The sequence below is a fragment of the Alosa pseudoharengus genome, unplaced genomic scaffold (genome assembly GCF_046254945.1).
Source record: "Alosa pseudoharengus isolate Yale_2024_CS ecotype anadromous, Long Island Sound unplaced genomic scaffold, YU_APseudo_1.1 YU_APseudo_1.1_scf_4, whole genome shotgun sequence".
Classification (NCBI taxonomy): domain Eukaryota; kingdom Metazoa; phylum Chordata; class Actinopteri; order Clupeiformes; family Clupeidae; genus Alosa; species Alosa pseudoharengus.
Genome location: NW_027468774.1, coordinates 45,905,204 through 45,929,090, shown reverse-complemented (window position 1 = coordinate 45,929,090; position 23,887 = coordinate 45,905,204). Strand labels below are relative to the sequence as shown.

General features: G+C 40.0%; 1 protein-coding gene across 1 annotated transcript in view; it reads left to right on the top strand.

Moving 5' to 3' along the window:
• usp31 (ubiquitin specific peptidase 31) overlaps positions 1 to 23,887 on the top strand; it is a 300,296-nt gene that overhangs the window by 53,977 nt on the left and 222,432 nt on the right. The window contains exon 4 of the mRNA XM_076266583.1: positions 18,750 to 18,842. Coding sequence (XP_076122698.1) covers positions 18,750 to 18,842 — 93 coding nt within the window. The remainder of the gene's footprint in view (positions 1 to 18,749; positions 18,843 to 23,887) is intronic.

Here is a 23,887-nt window from a genome sequence, read left to right as displayed (position 1 = left end):
GATATTATCGGACATCTCTACAATAAACAAATACATCTGCTTTATGCCGCAGAATTACATTCATATTTGGCTGACTGCAGACGCGCCACTTCCCTCCCCATATTGCAAGATTAAGATAGTAGCCTATACAAAAAGCACTTCATACTATCATAAAAAAAATTGTTAAAACGAATAGCTATTTGCAATTTGACAAAACACTGGTCCTCATTTTGCGAATGCGAGGACGATATGAGCCTGTTGCATTTAGTTAGATGTCCGAGTCACGCATAATGTTTGAAAACCACTGCTCGTAATCACAATAATTTAACACACAACAGTTGGATAGCCTACTTCATCATGTCCCCATGCCTACATTTTTGTGAGTAGCATAGAGATCGTTAAAAACAATAAAGTATGGCTCTCCGTTTGGGACATCGAAAACGTATATTTTTAATAGACTACCGTCGAAGATGCTGACTTGCAAAAGCCTCGGGATAACACGTTATCTCCACTATCATCAGTCATGCCCCTTGATCAAAGTGGGGAATGAAATAAAAGTTTGAGAACCACCGGCTTAACAAGTTACCTGCAGTCCAGAACACAGAATCTGTGTCCTAAAACTGGCATAGGCTATTTTATGGCATTGTGTCATGTAAGTTCGTTGCAAAATCTAGACAATTGAGGGGACAATTGAGACACACATTGGATTGTGTTATTACTTGAACATTCCACACTATCCACAGCTGTGGTAGGCCTATCATGGGCAGGAGGATTACTGTCAGCGCAGGCTTTATATAAAATTCTTCAACAGAAGGCCTCGAATGTTGTCTTGTTTGTGGAGCGCTTTGCTTCGCTTCTGTAATCTCGGCTTCATTGAAAATGAGGGCTTCCCTCAATGAACCTCCGAGAATAAATAAAGGTTGAATGAATGCAGGCTTGCCCAAAATAAAGGCATGTGGTTTGCGCAGCCTACAGTAAATAACAGACCCGCCAGAATGTGCGTTATGATGCTTTTTTACGAGCAAGATGTTTTTGGTACCCTACGCACACTGCATGTTTTTAAATAACAATGATCATCAGTAATATTCGACCATTAATTTGGGTAAATGGGCAAGCGTGACCACCTTGATTGGCTGATGATTGTAACGCGGGCATGATTCCAAACACCTCCCTTACGATAATGAGTGACAGGTGACAGGTCTCAGAATGCGTGCGCTACACAAGGACGGAAGATGATGAATAACTGGGGCCGTTGGCTATTCAGAAAGGCTTTTATCTTACCACTAGGAGTAGGCTACTCCTAAATCACACTAAAAGATTTTAGCTTGGAGTTTTCTCTTAAAAGTTATTCACAAAGCCTTTCAGACAACTCCTAAACTAGGAGTGAGTCTTCGGTGCTATGGATGACGTCATTACTCATGCACGAGCTTGACACTAGTGACCACCTTGATTGGCTGACGATTGTAACGCGGGAATTCCAAACACCTCTCTTTCGATGATGAGTGACAGGTGACAGGTCGGAGAGTAGTGCGAAGGACGGAAGATGATTACTAACTGAATAAAAAGGCCTAGCCCAGGGGTCTCAAAGTACCGGCCCGCGGGCCAAATCCGGCCCGCGTCCAGCCCAGTTCCGGCCCGCGACTTGATGTCAAAATCATATGTAATTCGGCCCTTGAGGGTATTTTCAATTTTTGTTTTACCCCCACAATAATTATGTTAACAATATTCTTAGATGATAAAAGAAAATGTTTAATTTTAGAAAACAATTCCATTAAAAAAATACTTTGGCCTATTTTGAAAATGCAAAATAGCCTAATTGCGAAAGTGCGCAGGTGTGGAACAACACAAAGTTCATGACACGGAGACGATGACGAGGAGGGAAAGTATGTCGCTTTCAAAATCTAAGAGAAAGGTGGATAGCGAGCATAGACAGTTTCAAGAAAGATGGACATCACAATATTTTTTTGTTGAGTTCGGTGGAAATGCGATCTGCCTTATATGTAAAGAGAAACTCGCTGTTTGTAAGGAATACAATCTCAGGCGTCATTATACGACTAAACACGGCGAGCATGATGAGAAATACAAGGGCGATGATGAAAGGAGACAACGAGTCGAGCAGCTACAAAAAGGATTACTATCCCAGCAAGAACTTTTCCACAAAGCCGGTAAGGACGCTGACGCAGCAGTTCAAGCAAGCTATGTGGTCAGTGAATTAATTGCCAAAGCGGGAAAACCATTCACTGAAGGGCAGTTTGTGAAGGACTGTATGTTGCGAGTTGCTGATATTCTCTGTCCCGAAAAGAGGAGCGTATTCAACAACGTTTCTCTATCAGCAAACACTGTGGCCGAGCGGATTAATGGACTGTCGGGTAACATATATGGACAGTTACAGAACAGAGCCCGCAGTTTAATTGCGTACTCTGTTGCGCTTGATGAAAGTACTGACAAAACAGACACTGCTCAGCTAGCAATTTTCATCAGGTGTGTTGATGACAAGTTTGAGGTGACAGAAGAGTTGCTGAGTTTGTGTCCAATGTATGGCCGTACCACAGCAAAAGACATATTTCAGCAGCTGTGCGGTGCGATTGAGCGGCTTGGTGTGCCGTGGAACAGACTTGTGGGCATTACCACCGATGGAGCACCGTCCATGACAGGCAGGAAAAACGGACTTGTAGCGCTGGTACAGAGAAAGTTAGAGGAAGAAGATGCTGATCCAGCTATTGCTCTGCACTGCATTATACATCAACATCAACTGTGTGCCAAATGCTTGAATTTTGAACATGTGATGTCTGTCGTCCTGAAATGTGTTAATTATATCAGGTCCAGAGGTTTACAACACCGCCAGTTCCGGGCCTTTTTGGAAGACCTTGAGGCATCGTATGGTGATGTGCTGTACTTTACTGAGGTGCGCTGGCTAAGCAGGGGAAACGTCTTGAGGAGATTTTTTGAATTAAGAGCTGAAGTGAAGACATTCATGGAAAATGGCAGGCTGGATATTCCAGAGCTTGATGATCCAAAATGGATAATGGATTTGGCATTCCTTGTGGACATAACACAAGAACTAAACATCCTGAACCTAAAGCTGCAGGGCCCTGCTCAGCTCATTACAACAGCCTATGAGAGTGTGAAAGCTTTCACCACAAAACTGAGATTGTGGAAAACCCAACTGTCTGCAGCAAACCTCTGTCATTTTGCTGCATGCAGGTCTTTGGTGGAAGAGGGCACAGCTTTCAGTGGTGATGAATATGTCTCTGCTATTGAAAACCTACAGCGAGAGTTTGATGAACGTTTTGCGGACTTTAAGGTACACCGTGACACCTTTCAGCTATTTGCAGACCCCTTCTCAGCTGATGTGGAGAGTGTCCCCAGTGTTTTGCAAAATGAACTTATTGACTTGCAGTGCAACAGTGAACTAAAAGCTAAATTCAGAGAGGCACAGGGAAAAGCAGACAAGATTGGAACTTTTCTGAGAGAGCTGCTTCCATCATTCCCAGAGCTGTCCAGAGTTTTCAGTCATGTATTGTGCCTTTTTGGAAGTACATATATGTGTGAGAAATTGTTCTCAACAATGAACTTTACCAAAAACAAGTACAGATCAAGGCTTACAGATGCCCATCTTGAAGCTGTACTCAGAGTTTCAACTGCAACGTCCATTAGAGCAAATGTGACTCAACTTTCTGAGCACAAGCGCTGCCAAGTATCTGGCAAGAAATAAAGCACAGGCTCAAAAATGATTGTTTGTTGAGGGCAATACAATATGTTAAAATAAATAGTTTACAGTTAAACAGTTAAAATGCATTCTGGTATTTCATTTATCAGTTCCTTGCCAGGTTTAAATAAGTCATGAGAAAATATTTTTATTTGGTGTTTAATACACACAGTATACCTGTTTATTATATTTTTTTGGTTGTTTTTATAATTTGTATTTAATATTTATTTTAGCATTATTTTATTTATAATATTTTTTTTATTTAATATAATAACATTTTATTTATTTACATGCTAGCACATGTGTCTAAAAGACTTGCACTTTCTGTTTGCAGTATTACACAATGAGACAGTGTAGTATTTGAAATAAAACACTGCATTTTCAGAAATATCCGTTCTTTTTTGTATTATTCTTGAACACTGTGGCCCTCCAGTCAGATGAAAATGGCAGAAGTGGCCCCCGGCTCATTTGAGTTTGAGACCCCTGGCCTAGCCTAAATGAATAAAGAGTAAGGCAAAACAAATAGCCTAGTAGCCTAATGAAACATAGGCCTATGGATTGATGCAGTAGCCTACCTTTGCAACATTATTAAATTAATCTGTCACCATATCCCTGTTTGCAAAGAGGAGAACATTTTAATTTGATTCACAATGAAACGTTACATTTCATTTACATGTTAACAATGAGTAGTTTTGGTTGTTGTTGGTGGCGTTATTGCATCCCTTTTATGAATGCAAAATTGTTCCCTCGCGATTGGAAGCTCCTGTTGCGCATAGGCTACGCATTTCAAAACATCGCAACGTAAAATGCCACAAAAAAGCTGTTTATGAATAGGTCTTAGTGAGTTAGGAGTCCTCTCGACTTAAGCTGTCCCAGACTTAGGTGCTACTTTTAGGTCTAAAATGCTTCGTGAATTACTTTTTGTGAAAAAATTAGGAGTCCTAAAGTTAGGAGTGACACGCCCATTATTTTTAGGAGTTGCTCCTAAATTCGCCAGTTAGGAGCTACTTTTAGCCTTAAAATTCTTTGTGAATACGGCCCCTGAATAAAAAGGCCTAGCCTAAATGAATCAAGGCAAAACAAATAGCCTAGTAGCCTAATGAAACATACGGATTGATGTAGTATCTTTGTAACATTATTAAATTATTCTGTTACTATGCCTACGTTTGCAAAAGAGAACATTTTAATTTGATTCACAATAATGTTACATTTAATTTACATGTTGACAATGATTAGCCTAGTTTTGGTTGTTGTTGGCGGCGTTATTGCATGTTAGTTATGCCTACAATGCAAAATTGCTTCCTCGCGATTGGAAGCTCCTGTATTTCAAAACACGGCAAACTGCAGCAGGTTTGTGATATAGGTCTGTGAGTAAGGAGTCCTCTTAAGCAGTCAGAGGTGGGAAGGTGTGATTTTTTGGGGGCAGGGCCGGATTAACTGGGCACAAATGTCTGATGGCCCCTCTTCCCCCCAGCCAACGTGAATCGGGTGGTTAGTTAATAGGCCTATCGTGAAGATTTTTCCTGCCATCTAAGGCACGAGCGCATCTGTGAGGCCAAGCCTCACCAAGTAGCTCGTTTGTTTACAACTAACATTCCATTTAATTAAACTGCTTTATAGGCTATGCCGAAATAGTTTTCAACATTTTGAATATTAGTGTCGGGTGAATTGAAATGTTCTCAAAGTAGCCTTATGGCTGAAAGCTGCTTGGGATCCCCCCAGTGAAGCAATATAACCATACAAACGCGCTTCCTGCACTCATTGTTTCAAAAGGAGTAATTTTGGCTTTGTCAGAACTGAAGAGCTGTGGACGGCACGGCACGGTATGCCCAATGAAAATAAATTAACGCAACGCAACACAACACAGACCCCGCTTCTCTCGCGTCAGTCACTGACATGAACGAAACACAGAACCCGCTTCTCTCACGGCAGTCACTGACAGTAACCTAGAATAAATGCATGGGGAAAAACACTTCCCCATGACAAAGACATCGTAAAACACTGAAAGTTAATATTTTGTCACTATCTGTCCTTGTATTATGTTCCAAGTAGGCTATGCGTAATTCTGCTTCATAAAGTTGAACAAATACATTTGCTTATTTCACAGAAAAATATAAATAGCCAGTTAGGGTCTACAGTGCACAGTTGGTAAGTTATGGTAGGCCAACTTGCAGTGAACATACAAACGGGAAATTATTAAGTGTGCTTGCAAAGCAGCACACTTATTGTTCTTCTTAAGTTTTATTATTATTTTTCCCGTCTCCCTAATTTTTTGTCAGCCCTAGCGCCTAGGCCCTTTGAGACAGAGACACCGTTCCAACTTTAAAACGTCCGGTCAGTACCGGTGTAAGTTGGTCGCGAAGATGACGTCAGGTGGGCGTGCCGTTCGTCCGCCATATTGGATTGAACAGAAAGCGAAACTAAATTTTCACAGGTCACAAATTTGGTCCGAACGCCACGAAACTTGACGTACATTATCCTTGGACCAAGCCTCACAAATGTTAGCGGAAGGATTTTTGATTTTCGAAAGCGTTTGCCCGTCACAGCCAAACGAAATTGGCGGCGAAGCTCCGAAACAGGAAGTCGTCCTGTGTGACTCCAGTGTGAGGGTGCATAAGCTAAAAAAAAAAAGAAATATTCCAAAAGTTTCCATCATTTGGCAAACCACCCACAGGTATTTGGTGACTCTCACCATTCACCTTTTCACCATTCACCTTCTATCACAATGCCTTCCAAGTATGCTCAATGTCTCTGGGCAGCCACAACGTCTCCGGGCAGCCACAACGTCTCCGGGCAACCTTGCCCAATCATGAAATCCTTGCTCTGCCATGGGATAGTATGGACTTACGAACTGAAATAGCAAGGAGAACAGTAGCTATATATAGCTTACATAATATAGTTGTTTTCACATTGACGGTATTCAAATTACATTTTTCATTATTGTTACATATCATGATGGGAGAGTATTATTAAAAATGTTACAAGTATGCAAATGCATATGTTTACGGGCATTTAGGTTTTACTGTGTAGTTTTGTTGTAAAGACATGCAAGGCATTCTGGGCCATGTAATAGACAAAGCAGTGGTCGGCAGCGTTATCTTGATTTCCTGTATTAATATGAATAGGTGTTTCTGTAAACCTAGGGACAATAAACAGCTATCTCTGTTACAAAAACGAGCTGGTAATCACCATTGAAGAGGGAACTATGATAAAAAGATTGTTTTCCTAAAAGCATGGAGTTGACGAAAGAATAAACAAGCGTCACGTTAATGTTAAATAGCCTACCTATCTGAACGCTAGGTGGCAGCGTTGTATTACATTTCACTAGTGTAGCCTACTTGAAATACGGTGTGAGATTCACAAGTAAGGAAGGTGCAAATATTATGTCATTTATCATGAGAAATTATTGGAAATGTTATTTCTTGTTTATCCTAATTGCAAACCACACACATCCATTCGGAATCACACGTACACATTTAATACTGAAAGACTATCATTTCGTTTATTTGATGTCGCCTAGCAACTAGAGTCTTCAGAGCAAAGATTCTAGAACAGGGCTTCAGAGAGACACGTTTTGAGTTTGTGGCCAAGAACCTAAAATATCGGTTTCCATGTGCTGGATGGTGTGCGTCCTTTATGAAAGTAAGTGTTTTATACAGTTAACGTTACAGACATAATGAGTCATGTTGTAGTGGTCAACATAAACGTGCCCCTTCTGTTATTAGAATGCTAAGCGGAGAAGCATGCTAAGCAGAGATTTAGTATCATTAATTTCTTGTGTGGCTAGCTATAGGGAGGAGACGTATGTTGCTAATTGGGATTTATGTTGTTTAGGTAATGCCATGGTCATTTGATATGAGATGCTTGCACTCGTAACTTCGTCACGTGTAACTTTAGGACTGCTATTTTTTTTTACTAACAGTAATTCTCGAAGCACTTTAGCCCTAAAAGTAGCACCTACGTCTGTGACAGCTTAAAAGAAGTGGCAAGGACTCCTAACGCGATGTTTTGAAATGCGTCTACTATTGTCTACAGGAGCTTCCAATCGCGAGGGAACTTGCATTGTAGGCATAACTAAGGGATGCAATAACACCACCAACAACCAAAACTAGCCTACTCATTGTCAACATGTACATGAAATGTAACGTTTCATGTGAATCAAATTAAAATGTTTTCTTTGCAAACGTAGGCATAGGCGTATGGTGACAGATTCATTTAATAATGCTGCTGTGTGAATCACGGTAATCACGGTGAATGAAGTGGCCACTTCTTAATGGGACCCACTGTATGGAAGTGGGCTAAGTAAAATAGAGATGTTTTCAATAAGATAAGGTTAATCAGAATTCTACGACATGCCCGCTTGACAACAGCAGAGATAGAACTGGCCTTTGGCCATAGCAACCATCCATTTAGAACAACTGGACTTCATAGCAACCAAAGATCTGAGCTGTGTTGCAATGTGAGGCAAAGTATAGAAAGGTGATGAAACATACAGAGACAGGTCAAGAAATATAGTGCAGTGTAGACAGTAGTATACAGTTGATTTACAGAACGTGGTTTAGAGTAATATGAATTAAATATAAATATGTACAGTGTATTAGCAGTTATCTCATACAATAAGTAGAATAATGTAGGCTATGTAGATGTAGCAGTAACATTATAATAGTAGAAATAATAATATAGACATATGCAGTGTATTAACAGAATATAATAAAACAGAATAAATATAGATATTCAATATGACAAATATATAACAGATATGTACATAACATACAGCTATGTGCCGTGTGGAAACAGTGTCATTGTAGTGCAGAAACAACATTATAAGAGTAGTAAGAATAAGTTAATGTGCAGGATGAATAGTATAAAGATCAGTAGAATAACTGTATAAATGTAATTACAGTAGGCCTATGTACATTTGTAAATAAATAGAAAACTATGGGTGAGAGGGATAAATTAATTTTATTTAATCGTAAAAGTAAATTGCATTCAATTAAATTGCCATTAAAAATCTTTCCAGTAGGCTTTAATGTCACACAAAAAGTACAACCAAAGCTGAGCTTGATCAACTAGAACGTCTAAAGAACCAGAACTTGAGTGTAGTTTTTTTGCTGGGTCCCAGGCCATGTTGGTCTGAGGGGAAATGAGAAAGCAGACAGTGCTGCTAAGCAAGCCCTCAATGAAGAAGTCACAGAATGTCAAATCCCTGCCCCAGACCTTAAACCTATACTGAAGCAAGGAATGTGAATTTTGGCACATTTTCATGATCCACTGGGTCGTTATGGGCCACACAAAATACGGTGTTGCTAAAATTACTCCTATTGTGGCTATTAGAGACATGCGTTCATGAGTATCCAGCTACATTCAATGAGTTAAGTAAAATACATTCACACACAAAAAAAACCCCATCACTAATGTTGTGGACATTCCTTTATTCTGAGATACATCAATAGGCTCTCAAAACAATCCCAAACAGACATAAGGTCTTTATAGAGCAAATCCATATAGATTATTTGTCAAATAAACCAGTAAAACAGAATTAGGGGATGGAATATACAGCGGGGAAAATAAGTATTGAACACGTCAACATTTCTTTCAGTAAGTATACTTCCAATGAGGCTATTTGCATGAAATTTTCACCAGACATTAGTATTAACTCAGATAATCCACCCATATAAAAAAATCCAAACATTAAAGTCCATAGGTAGAGTTATGTGCAATAAAGTGGAATGACACAGGAAAAAAGTATTGAACACGCCTGCTGAAATTTCTTAAATACTTTGTGGAAAAGCCTTTATTCGTAATGACAGCTTCAAGGCATTTCCTGTATGATGAAACTAATCAGTCACAGTATTCTGGTGTGAGTTTGGCCCATTCTTTTAAACAGATAGTCCTTTAATATTGAAGATTTCAGGGGTCCCTCTTGTGAATCCTGATCTTTAGTTAACTTCCAAAACTGTTCAATTGGATTGAAGTCAGGGCCTTGATTTCCTTTCTCTGAAATCAATTGAGAGCTTCCTTTGCTGAATGGTTTGGATCATTGTCCTGCTGGAAGGTCTAGCAATGTCTCATCCTCATCATCCTGGTGGATGTAAAGATTCTCCCAGAACAAAATGACTCCATTCATCATTCCTTCAACTGTATGAAGTCTGCTAGTACCATGAGATGAAAAACAGCCCACACCATGATGCCACCACCTCCAAACCTCCATGTTGGTAGGGTATTTTTAGGGTGATGCACAGTGCCATTTCTCCTCCAAATATGGTGTGTAGTATGACATCCGAAAAGTTACATTTTTAACCAGAATACATTCTTTCAGTATTTCATAGGATTGTTCAAATGTTGTGTAGCAAACTTTCAACGAGCTTTGACATGTTTTTCTTCAGCAATAGAGTCATGCGGGATGAGCGTGCATAGAGGCCATGGCGGTGGAGTGCATTACCTATGATTTTCTCTGTAACAATTGTACCTGCTGCCTCCAAATCTTTTTGGAGTTTTCTCAGAGTGGTCCTTGGCTCTTGGGCTACTCTTCTGACTATCCTTCTGACTTCCTGGTCAGAAATCTTGCAAGGAGATCCGGTCCATGGCCAGTTGATGATGTAGTGATGTTCCTTCCACTTCCAAATAATGGCTCCAATACTGCTTGCTGGATGATTCTGAAGTTTTGAAGTGCATCTGTAACCAGTCCCATTAATATGTTTTGCAACAATAAGGTTGCAAAGATCTTGGGAGAGCTCTTTGCTTTTACCCATCATGAAATGTTTCTTGTGTGACACCCTTCTAACAAAAAACTTTTTTATAGCTCACCAGTATGTACTAACCCAGCTTATATGAATTTGCACAGATAGGAGGGATAATTTCTCTAACTACTTATAGATTCCAGTTTGTTCCTTGCCATTCCTTGCGTTTGTGTACTGCTTTTTCTTAGCGTGTTCAATACTTTTTCCCTATGCCATTCCACTTTTTTACTCATAACACTACTTTTAGACATTAATGTTTGGATTTTTATATATGTGTGGATTACCTAAGTTAATACTAATGTCCGGTGAAAATTTCATGCGAATAGCCTCACTGGAAGTATACTTACTGAAAAAAATGTTGACGTGTTCAATACTTATTTTCCCCGCTGTATAACATTCACACTCATAGCTCATATTTCTAAAATAAATCAGTGAAAAAGTATCCTGACAAACAAGCAGCATTTTAATGCCTTAGTCATATTTCATAATTTCAAATTTTTCTCTAGGTTACCTGATAGCCCAGTTTGAGAGGTGCAAGACGCGTGACATTATTTATTTTTGCAGCCAATCACTGCTGTTGTTTTATTTAATTGATTTGATTTTAGTCATAGAAGCTAAATTCGAAAGCAGGCCACAGGTAAAAGCCAACGAACCGCATTCACCCTGCAAGGCAATAGTTGAATAGAGCTTTTGAGGTATTGCCACTGCTCCAACGCCTGAAAGGCACTGTTAGAATGCTTGGATCAAGCCAGGTTCAGCATAGCGTATGTCACTGTCTGCTCACGTTGGTGACCGGACCAGGGCAAGCACACTTTCGCAGTTCCCGCCGGAAATGCAGTCTAGTTTCTCTTGCAGCTGAGTAGCCTCAGGTGCACACGTAGACATAAGGCCGAACATGCAAGCGCCAATGAATCGTGCTCTCACGACAATCACTCCGTTAAACTTAAATAGGTTAACATCACTCTAAGTTCGCCTTCAAGCAAGGAAAACGATGATTTGAAGACATCTGTTTCGTTGGAAGGGCAAGGGGTAGCAACAGAGCAGAGACAGGCCCGATGGCAGGGCTGTTATGAGAGTATTAAAATATGGGATATTCTACGGGAAAACATTAAACCGGCAAGACAGCGGGGAAAGTTAAAATATGTGATAAACACGGAAAAAGTTGGCATGCATTGTTTCGGTCCCTGTGCACAGGGATTATTTGTCATATTATTAATCACATATGATTATTTGTGAAATTGTGCAAACAGACGCAACACATTTGAAAAGGAAGGACTGGTAGCATGCAAGCTCACGGGAAAGATTGATTTAAGAACGTTATCACAAAGTGTGTGGCTGTGGCGCGGGTGGAAGACAGCGACAATTGGCAGGGGAGGGTCATGTCTTTTTTAACAATTCTGTCGGAGGGTCATTGAACAATTTCTAGCAGGCAAGAGAGGGTCATGCAACTTGCAACTGAAGCACTCAAAATTCCTCCGGTGGCCCCTTCAATAAATAACGAGCAGTCCCTAGATTGCTGCTGGGCTATATGTCTTGGTCTGTTAACAACTCATTGTCAAACGCATATCCTATCTCTCGGTTGCATCTATTACAAACAAACATGCAATGTGAACGTCTGGGATTGGGGAGAGCGCTAAATGCTCTAGTGAATAAGCACGAAGTCAAACCTTTAAATGAAAAACACTCTTTAATAATCCAAAAAAAATAAACCGCTAATGAAGTAAACTTGTGACCATCAAAAATCGTTTATCGCTTGTAACTCCGTGATACCAGGACGTAACAGGAAGGCATTTGGCTGAGCAACGGAGGTTAATATGCTCCATGTTTTGTCCAAATGATGTCTGTCTATCATCGTTGCACTCGGAGAAAACCAGAATGTTTAATTTGTCCTGCGTCTCTACGGCTGCAAACGGGATTCACTCGTAGTTTGTAGTTTGGTTTCGTGATAGCCTATGATAAACGGCTTATGGCCAAATATGTGAAAACATTAAAATACAGTAGGCTACGTGATAAACCCGGAAAAAGTTGACAGTGATTTTTTCATAATCACTTTGGAGGGTCATAGAAAAATGTACTGCTGGCGAGGGAGGGTCACGTCTTTTTGGACTAATGCTCCCAAAACTCCTCCGGTAGCCCCTTAAATAAATAACTAACAGTCCCTAATGAAGTAAACTTGTGACCATCACAAATTGTTTATCGCCTGTAACTCCGTGATAACAGGACTTAACAGGAAGGCATTTGGCTGAGCAACGGAGGTTAATATGCTCTATATTTTGTCCAAATGATGTCTGTCTATCATCGTTGCACTCGGAGAAAACCAGAATGGGTCATTCCGTGTCAAATCACCCAGTGGCTGGCAGGTCACCCTCTCCCAAAAAATCTGGAAAAATCACAGGTGTTTGTAGACCAAACCTATGCATAAATCTTAAATAGTATATCTGTATCACTAATGGTTCCAAAACTACAGCCCTTTGAAGTTTCAAGTCATTTTAAGCATCGTGGTGAACAATCCTTTTTGTTCAACTTCCAACATTATTGGCTCTTTTAGTATTTCACACACATGAGTGAAACTATGTGAATAGAAGTACATTTTCCTGTTGAAACAATCCAATCAAATCTTGTGTAATTTCCCCTCTGCAAAGCTCTGAAAATGGCTATAAATTCATAATGTGAAAAGACATCATCACCTTTGAGGGCTTCTCATTCAAAAAGTATGTGACACAAATTAATCAGATTTTCCCCCCACTCTTGTATGGATTATAAGGTCATGTCCATGCATTAACTTTGGTTGTTAACATTATCATATTGTCAGAGCATTTTTATTAAATTGGGCTTGATTTTCAAAAAGCCTGTTTTCATCTTCTCATTTCACCACGTGGACAGTTAACAGGATTTTTTTTAATTTTACCATATATCATTCTGTATGTGAGGATCATCTGCCCAAAATTTGGGCTTGTTGCTGAGTTTCTTCATTGAGATAAGATTTTTTTTTAAATATTGTCTATAAATCCACTGAATTTGTACTGGATCTGCAGTACCACTTTGCACCACATGTGGTGCTCTTTTAATACAATGGAAGTCAATGGAAGAGTAAGAGAGTCACTTGTTTGCTGCACATATCCAATCTAAACACACAGTTTATGGTTCATATGGTTCAAGTAAAAAGGGGTTTCTAAAATTCAGTGCATTGTCAGATGCAGAAAAATCAATACTAAAGATGTATCATTTTTTTACAAATGCCTCTTGGATCCACGAGTCCTCAAACCTTGTTATGAATACTTGTGATGGAAACACACATGGTCATCTTCATCAAGTGAAATACCTTGATGAACTGAATTTTAGAAACCCATTGTTTGATTGTTTGTTAAAGCACTGATCTCCATCTTGATGCTCTTTGTCTATGTATCACAGAGGACTGCATCCCAAGCATATGACGATGAATATAGACTTTGCCTAACCAGCTGGCTAAAAATTATTAAAGTGCTCACATAGGCACTGATAGGTTGAAGCTGGTGTAGAAAACTCATTACAAAGATGGTAATTATGCTAAATCCTCTTGCTGCATGTATGATGACCAGTCAGTCTTATGTGTGTATAATTTACTTGATCAGTTTATTTTCTCTAAATAAGATTTATGTATGAGTAGTATGTTGTTCATGTTGCAATAATTATTTGGACCAATTCAACTATGAACCATAAACTGTGTGTTTAGATTGGATATGTGTAGCAAACAAGTGACTCTTACTCTTCCATTGACTTCCATTGTATTAAAAGAGCACCACATGTGGTGCAAAGTGGTACTGCAGATCCAGTACAAATTCAGTGGATTTATAGACAATATTTAAAAAAAATCTTATCTCAATGAAGAAACTCAGCAACAAGCCCAAATTTTGGGCAGATGATCCTCACATACAGAATGATATATGGTAAAATTAAAAAAAATCCTGTTAACTGTCCACGTGGTGAAATGAGAAGATGAAAACAGGCTTTTTGGAAATCAAGCCCAATTTTAAAAAAAATGCTCTGAAAATATGAAAATGATAACAACCAAAGTTAATGCATGGACATGACCTTATAATACATATATGTGTAGGAAAAAAATCTGATGAATTTGTGTCACATACTTTTTGAATGAGAAGCCCTCAAAGGTGATAATGTCTTTTCACATTATGAATTTATAGCCATTTTCAGAGCTTTGCAAAGGGGAAAGTATACAAGATACGTCTGATCCGATTGGATTTTTTAATTCAACAGGAAAATGTACTTCTATTTACATAGTTTCACTAATGTGTGTGAAATACCAAAAGAGCCAATAATGCTGGAAGTTGAACAAAAAGGATTGTTCACCACAATGCTTAAAATGACTTGAAGTTTCAAAGGGCTGTAGTTTTGCAACGATTAGGTATACAGATATACTATTTAAGATCTATACATGGATTTGGTCTACAAACACCTGTGATTTTTTTCAGATTTTTTCTGAGAGGGTCACCTGCCAAATTGCGCTGAAATTGGGTGATTTCACACGGAATGACCCAGAATGTTTAATTTGTCCTGCGTCTCTACGGCTGCAAACGGGATTCACTCGCAGTTAACCAAATATTTCTTTATTAGGGCAGGGCAGGCATATTTCTGGCTATTACATTATTTCTAAACCAGTCTGCTAAAGTCTGTAGTGAAGTCTGTGTAGGGTTTTCCAGGCTCCATTTCTTTTCACGAGACACCCTGCTCACTTGAGCCATCTACCGGTTGTTTGGGTTGTTGCAGCGTCTCACTGGAAAAATACAAATTAAAGTCGCGTGATACCGTGTGATCCCACGCGCGGACCGCGAGTGAAGCTGGCCAAGTCGAAGCACTGCCCACTGTAGGACCAAGAGAGGGGTTCAGGATGCCATCATAACTCTGTTGAATTACATCTATAAACACCTTGAGAGTCAAAAAAATCATGTTAGATTGATGTTTGTTGACTTCTCATCCGCCTTCAATACTATTCAGCCACACCTACTAATCCAGAGACTAAGGGATAACTTTGGTCTGGAAGGTAGTATTGTTGGCTGGATTTTGGATTTTCTTACATTGAGGACACAAAGAGTCAGAGTAAATGGCCATTTCTCTGATCTATCTGTAACATCTACTGGCTCACCTCAAGGGTGCTTTCTCTCTTCCCTGCTGTACATATTGTACACAAATGATTGCCGTAGCAATTTTGAAAACCGTCATATATTGAAGTTTGCGGATGACACAGTTATAGTGAGCCTGTTAAATAGCACGGAAACATCGCATGGTCCTGTGGTTGATTACTTTTTAAAATGGTGTCAGGAATCTTTTTTCCTGACATGTGCATTGATTTTAGAAGTGTGCAGCCTTCTCCGGATATCATAGTTATTGATGGTCAGACAGTCGAATCTGTAGAGTCTTATAAGTACTTAGGCACTTTTCTTGACAACAAGCTGACATTTGAGAAAAATACTGACTCGATCTATAAGAAAAGCCAGCAGCGTCTTTTTTGTCTTCGAAAACTCTCCAAATTCCAGGTTGACTCTACCCTGATGACTATGTTTTATCGTTCTTTTATTGAGTCTGTGATTACGTTCTCCTTTATTTGTTGGTTTCAGTACTTGAGGGTAAAAGAGAGGAACCTGTTGAACAAGGTTGTTAGTGTTAGTAGCAAAATTATTGGGCTTGGACAAGAAACTTTACAGGATCTCTACAACAAACAGCTATTTAAGAAAGCAAACTCCATCTTGTCTGACTGTTCTCATCCTCTACATCAACAGTCTCACTTTCTACCATCAGGTTCATTGCTCAGACTCCAATTTGCTAAAACAAATAGATTCAAACACTCCTTTGTTCCTTCTGCTGTCTCCCTTCTAAACGCTAGGAGGAAAAGGTAGTTTACTCACCTATGACAATGATGTGCACCATGTTATTTATTATATTATGTGTATTTATGTATTTGTTGTAATTTTGTGTGCTTGTACTGCTGCAAAACTAATTGCCCCAATGGGGGACAAATAAAGGCATTACATTAGTGATAGACCCACGAAAATGGCCTGGTTTTGAGCTGACGTGCATGCGTCACTGATTCGACCCAAAGCGGATGTAAAATGTCCAGATAAAATGTCCAGATTGTGCGTTTTCATGAGTTTTCGATCGTCATATATTTCATTTCCATTCATCACAGAGTTCCCAAAATATAAAGTGTGTTAGAGTGTCTTAGTTCGTAATTTAAAAAAAAGCTAAAAACGTAATATTACGTTTTTGGCACTCAACGCATGGGAAGGAAAAACGTAATATTACGTTTTTGGCACTCAATGAGTTAATGTCCCAAAACGGCAACAAGTCGTTTTACTCCCCGTATGCGCTTATTAGGCTATAAAGAAAGTTCAACGTGTCCCAAAAACAGCTATCAATTAATCACCAAACGTCTTATAAACAAGTCTTGTCAGAAGCAACACCTTGCAAAAAAATGATAAAATTAGGCCTAGGCCTAATAATGGTTGGAATGGAAAGATGCAAGTTATGTTACAAATGTTCCCGTTACCCCGCAGAAGTTTCAAAGTTGCCTACACCCAGCCTAAGCCTACTTCAGAACACCTCATCGACTGTCTGTAGTAGGCTACAACTTCGATTCAATAAAAAGATTTCTAAAGAAAAACGTCGCATCATTACTCCTTCCTGGATTCGAACTCAGGACTGCCTGAAAGACCAGACCTGCTCTGGAGACGCGTGCATTAACCCACTCGACTGTCAGACAGCACTAGCTGCATTGAGTATTAGGTAGGACTGTACACTGGTTGCTGTGGCACAGCCTTGAGTGACTGAATTCGTTTTCCTCTGTCTCATGAATGCTGTCATTTTGTTAACATTACTGTTAAGGAGATGCTGTAGGCAAAGGCTATATTTCATAATCGTTAGTGTAGTAAAAAAAAATTCAGAACTATTCACGAGGTTTCTGGGCAGCATATTTATGTTCTGTTAGCAAGCGAACTTCTCATGACTGCCGACAAAGTAGCCTACTGCCAGCTGACGAAGCTCTCATTTTAAAACATTACTGAGAGACAGAGGCACTGTGCAATCAAGAAATCCTGCCACTGAATCCAAAACTATGTTTGACATTATGTACAAAGCTTATAGGCTACAGTGGACTAGCATGTTGCAGGGGAGCTAAAAACACCGACAAACAGCACAATGAAAACTCGGCCAATCACAGCCCTTGCTGTCGAACGCTCCGTCCGGTTCGACCGCGGAACACCACAGCGGACTTATGCTACCCCCGAGCAGCTGCAGTTGTACTTACATTTCACGCAGCTGTGTGAATTACGTTTTTCGTGAATGAAGTGTCCATTTTTAACCAGTACCCACTGTATGCCAAGGCTATATATTGGTGTTGTGATAGGCTCTAAAATGAGTGTGAAATGAATACATATTTGTGCAATAGGCTGCGGGTAATTACATCTTAACATTGTCAAGACCATAAACAAACGTGAGAAAAGGCAATGATTGGTTCAAAACCTAGAGATAGTTTATTATTGCGTAATTTGGAGTCTGGACTGAACTCAATAGGGCAGGGGTCTCCAAGTCCCAGCCCAATTCCGGCCCGCGACCTATGTCAAAATAATAATGTAATTCGGCCCTCAAGGGTATTTTTTTTATGTATTTTTAATGTTTTTAATGACAAACAATGACACTGATTAAAATAGACTCATTGTGGTCATTAAAGATCCCATGGCACTTATCCCAAAGAGTAGGGGGTTCCCCGGTGTCCTGGCTAAATTCCCAACCTGTCTCATTCAATCTGGCCCCCCTTATCATCCCCCACTGTAATTGGCTCATTCACTCCCTCACTCTCCACCTCAAGCTGGTGTGTGGTGAGTGTTCTGGCACATAATGGCTGCCGTGCATCTCCTAGGTGGTTGCTACACATTGGTGGTGGTTAGTGAGGTCCCCCCCCATCCTGTGAAGTGCTTTGAGAGTTGAGAAAAATGCTATATAAATGTAACATGTTGTTGTGTGGTTGGTGTTAACCAGGCTCTGACTGGTTCTAGTACTAAACAGGTGATCTTTAAAAAAACTGATGGTGTACTACCAATGGTAGAAACATACATGTTGCTCTCTCATGAACCACTGTACTATTGGAATCAATTTGTAACCAATTTCTTTCACCAAAGCTTTCATAGCTCTCTACAAACAGTATTGTGGTTTCCGCTCATTCACTCTCAGCACTTTTTTACAGTCTCTCAAACTTGTTTGCCTTGGGAGGTGATGCTTTCTACATTTGATTCTGCCCAATCCATTTGTAATGAACCTTTTCTCTTTGCCAGGTCCTCACTCACCTGCCCTCACTGTCAGAAGCAGAGTAACACATTTGATCCTTTTATGTGCATCTCATTGCCAATTCCTCTACCACACACAAGGTAGGTCCTCCCATAGCAACGAGAGACTTCAATTCAGTTGAATTTGTTAAGTAAATGCATAGAGATGTTTAATTTTTTTGTCTTAGAGAAAAATGAATATTCTTTTTCCCAATTCTTCTTTGTAATCTAGGAAATAAGCAATGCATAAATGGTAAGCTATTGTGAAATTGATATAATGCAATTCACTGTCTCGTTTGATTTCACTATCTCTGTGCAGTAAGTTTAAAGTTCAACTTACAGGTTAAGAACCACTTAACTACAGGTTAAGGATCACAGTTGATGTGTAGTAATGTGACAGCTCTCACAAGCTGAAAACACATAGGCAGACATAGGCCTAAAGACCAGAAAATGCTTAAAGTCCATAACTTTATAACTCCATAACATAGGTCCATAACTTGTTGTTAGAGGTGTTCAACATATACACATATTGTAGTTTTCGGGTATGAATGGACACTATACATAACTTGAAACATTTAAAAAACTTCAATGCACTGCAAATCATGTTAGGTAACAGTCACCTAACCTAATGAGAAGGGTGATACTGATGCATAGCACTTGTCAAATTCTTGATGTCTGGCTGAATAAAGCCCTAATAAAGAAATATTTGGTTAACTGCGAGTGAATCCCGTTTGCAGCCGTAGAAGAAACGCAGGACAAATTAAACATTCTGGTTTTCTCCGAGTGCAACGATGATAGACAGACATCATTTGGACAAAATATAGAGCATATTAACCTCCGTTGCTCAGCCAAGTGCCTTCCTGTTACGTCCTGTTATCACGGAGTTACAGGCATAAACGATTTTTTAAGGTCACAAGTTTACTTCATTAGCGGTTTATTTTTTTGATTATTAAAGAGTGTTTTTCATTTAAAGGTTTGACTTCGTGCTTATTCAGTAGAGCATTTAGTGCTCTTCCCAATCCCAGACGTTCACATTGCATGTTTGTTTGTAATGGATGCAACCGAGAGATAGGCTATGCGTTTGACAATGAGTTGTTAACAGACCAAGACATATAGCCCAGCAGCAATCTAGGGACTGTTCGTTATTTATTGAAGGGGCCACCGGAGGAATTTTGAGTGCTTCAGTCAAAAGTTGCATGACCCTCCATTGCCTGCTAGAAATTATTCAATGACCCTCCGACAGAATTGTTAAAAAAGACATGACCCTCCCCTTGCCAATTGTCGCATGTCTTCCGCCCGCGCTGCTTTGCGCCACAGCCACACACTGTGATAACGTTCTTAAATCAATCTTTCGTGAGCTTGCATGCTACCAGTCCTTCCTTTTCAAATGTGTTGCGCCTGTTTGCACAATTTCACAAATAATCATATGTGATTAATAATATGACAAATAATCCCTGTCCATGGGGACCGAAACAATGCATGCCAACTTTTTCCGTGTTTATCACATATTTTAACTTTCCCCCGCTGTCTTGCCGTAGAATAGGCTATCCCAGTTTTTAATACTCTCATAACAACCCTGCCATCGGGCCTGTCTCTGTGTTGCCCTGTTGCTACCCTTTGCCCTTCCAACGAAACAGATGTCTTCAAATCATCGTTTTCCTTGCTTGAATGTCATAAACATACAACTTTATGCAGCAGAATTACGCATAGGCTACTTGGAACATAACACATTTGACAAAGGACAGATGTATCGTAACACCCCCAATTATCACCACTTTTGTTCAGAAATTCTAAAACAACGATGTTTTTTAACACTTCAAAATAACATTTGCTAAATTAACCTTACATTTTTCAGTAGCCATAGGTGTGTAGATTTGAACAAAATCTGGTTTGGTTCTTAACGGCACATGGACGGTTAGACCGAGAATTCTTGTCGTGAAATTAAAATTGTGTACATGCAGCCTTACAACACTGTTTACAGCTCTTTGAGTCACGGTAAAATGTCATTTTTGGTACATAGCTAATTTAGATACACCTATGGTGTGGGTGGTTGCGTCTCTTTAGGAGTCCGCTGTCTTGGTTTGTATAGAAATGGATATAAGTGACACGTACACGCAAGACGGTGGAAATACGGGACCGACGGTAATAGGGGGAGTTCCGATATGTTGCTAGTGACAAAATATTAACTTTCAGTGTTTTACGATGTCTTTGTCATGGGGAGTGCCGTGAGAGAAGCGGGTTCTGTGTTTCGTTCTTGTCAGTGATTGACGCGAGAGAAGCGGTGTCTGTGTTGTGTTGCATTGCGTTAATTTATTTTCATTGGGCATACCGTGCCGTCCACAGCTCTTCAGTTCTGACAAAGCCAAAATTACTCCTTTTGAAACAATGAGTGCAGGAAGCGCGTTTGTATGGTTATATTGCTTGACGGGGGGGGGGGATCCCAAGCAGCTTTCAGCCATAAGGCTACTTTGAGAACATTTCAATTCACCCGACACTAATATTCAAAATGTTGAAAACTATTTCGGCATAGCCTATAAAGCAGTTTAATGAAATGGAATGTTAGTTGTAAACAAACGAGCTACTTGGTGAGGCTTGGCCTCACAGATGCGCTCGTGCCTTAGATCAGGGGTCCCCAACCTTTTACGTACCATGGACCGGTTTGATTCCCATTTTTTTTTCACGGACCGTGGGGGGGGGGGGTTCGGGGGTTCCATGTTCCATATGTGTTGTACATGCATTACTTGAAAAGAACTAGCTCCAGTTATGTATGAACAGTGAAGGTAATGTGAAAAACGTGAACTTGAAGAAGTGAAAATGGAACAATATGAACTATGAAAATTGAACAACTTGAAGCTACATCTATCAAGTGTGAAAATGCTTAACAAAATATGGGAACAAAACATGGGAACTAAACGTGCATTACGAATATAATCAGTGGGAGCCCTGTGCTTGTTTCCCTGCAACAAGACAGTGACACCCTCAGTGTGTTTGAAATGTCCAGTCGATTGCGCAATTTGGTTTTAGTTGCAGTCATTGCAGAAAACCCGGCCTCGCATAGATACGTGGTGGGAAATGGTAGCAACGTTTATATCTCGAATATCTCGGGATATTCTGCTTTGGTTTTGATCCAAAAACCCGCCAGAGAGGTTTCCTCATACACACTCTTAAGACCACGTCATTTGCAATTTCGATCAACTGCTCTTCCTCCTGCGCTGACATGTTAGGACTATTCGGGATATTGACAAATGGGTTGCGGACCCACTCATTGGTTTGCCGTGGATCTTTGGAGGATGGGAAGTAGCCTAACGCTCAAACTCATTTGAAAGCGCAACAAGGTGATCGCGCACCAGCTGCAAGAGAAAGGGGCCTGCCTCAGTCTCTCCCAAAACCCCCACTACTGTTTGGAACATATCAAATACACCCCGTCCCTATTCGTCCCCACAAATCAAGCTTGGCTTTAAATGCAGCGACTTTATCTGCCAGTTTAAAGACAGTCGTCATTCTCCCCTGGAGTGACAGGTTGAGGTCATTGAGCAACCCGAATATGCCACATAGGTAAGCGAGTTTTGACACACAGTCCTCATCACTAAAATGTGCAGCTAACGGTGACTTTTTTTCTGTAAGAAATCTCTGCAGCGGCTCTCGCAACTTAAACACCCTGGCCAGTGTCTGCTAAAGATGCTTGTTTTTTGTTGCTCATTCTAGCAGTTTAGCTAACTTCGTGTGACACTACCAAGAACTGATCAAGTGAAGTGAGCTGACCTGAGGCTGTGCAGCGCTGAAGGCAATATGTAAAGTGTTAAAGACGGGACAGACGTAAGAAAATAGACCTTGCAAAATGCAAACATGCGTGCAATCAAACAACTGCATATAGGCCTATGCCATGTAAAAACGTGACATTATTGCGAATTAAATTGAGTTTAGTTTGCATGCATTTTTTAAAAACTCATGTCGTAGGCTACGGCCCGGTTAGGAATGTACGGGCCGCGGCCCGGTGGTTGGGGACCGCTGCCTTAGATGGCAGGAAAAATCTTCAGCCTATTAACTGACCACCCGATTCACGTTGGCTGGGGGGGAAGGGGGGCCATCAGACATTTGTGACCAGTTAATCCGGCCCTGCCCCCCAACAAATCACACCTTCCCACCTCTGACAGCTTAAAAGAACTCACAGACCTATTCACAAACCTGCGGCATTTTGCCGTGTTTTGAAATCCTATGCAGCTTGCAATAGTGAGGAAGCAATTTTGCATTGTAGGCATAACTAACATGCAATAACGCCACCAACAACAACCAAAACTAGACTAATCATTGTCAAAATGTAAATTAAATGTAACATTATTGTGCATCAAATTAAAATGTTCTCTTTTGCAAACGTAGGCATAGTAACAGAATAATTTAATAATGTTACAAAGAAACTACATCAATCCGTATGTTTCATTAGGCTACTAGGCTATTTGTTTTGCCTTATTCTTGATTCATTTAGGCTAGGCCTTTTTATTCAGGGGCCGTATTCACAAAGAATTTTAAGGCTAAAAGTAGCTCCTAACTGGCGAATTTAGGAGCCACTCCTAAAAATAATGGGCGTGTCACTCCTAACTTTAGGACTCCTAATTTTTTTCACAAAAAGTAATTCACGAAGCATTTTAGACCTAAAAGTAGCACCTAAAAGTCTGGGACAGCTTAAAAGAATTCGAGAGGACTCCTAACTCACTAAGACCTATTCATAAACAGCTTTTTGTGGCATTTTACGCTGCGATGTTTTGAAATGCGCTATGCGGCAACAGGAGCTTCCAATCGAGAGGGAACAATTTTGCATTCATAAAAGGAATGCAATAACGCCACAAACAACAACCAAAACTACTCATTGTTAACATGTAAATTAAATGTAACATTTCATTGTGAATCAAATTAAAATGTTCTCTTTGCAAACGTAGCCTAGGCATATGGTGACAGATTAATTGAATAATGTTGCAAAGGTACTGCATCAATCCATAGGCCTATGTTTCATTAGGCTACTAGGCTATTTGTTTTGCCTTACTCTATATTCATTTAGGCTAGGCCTTTTTATTCAGTTATTAATCATCTTCCGTCCTTCTCACTACTTGTGTAGCGCACGCATTCTCCGACCTGTCACCTGTCACTCATCA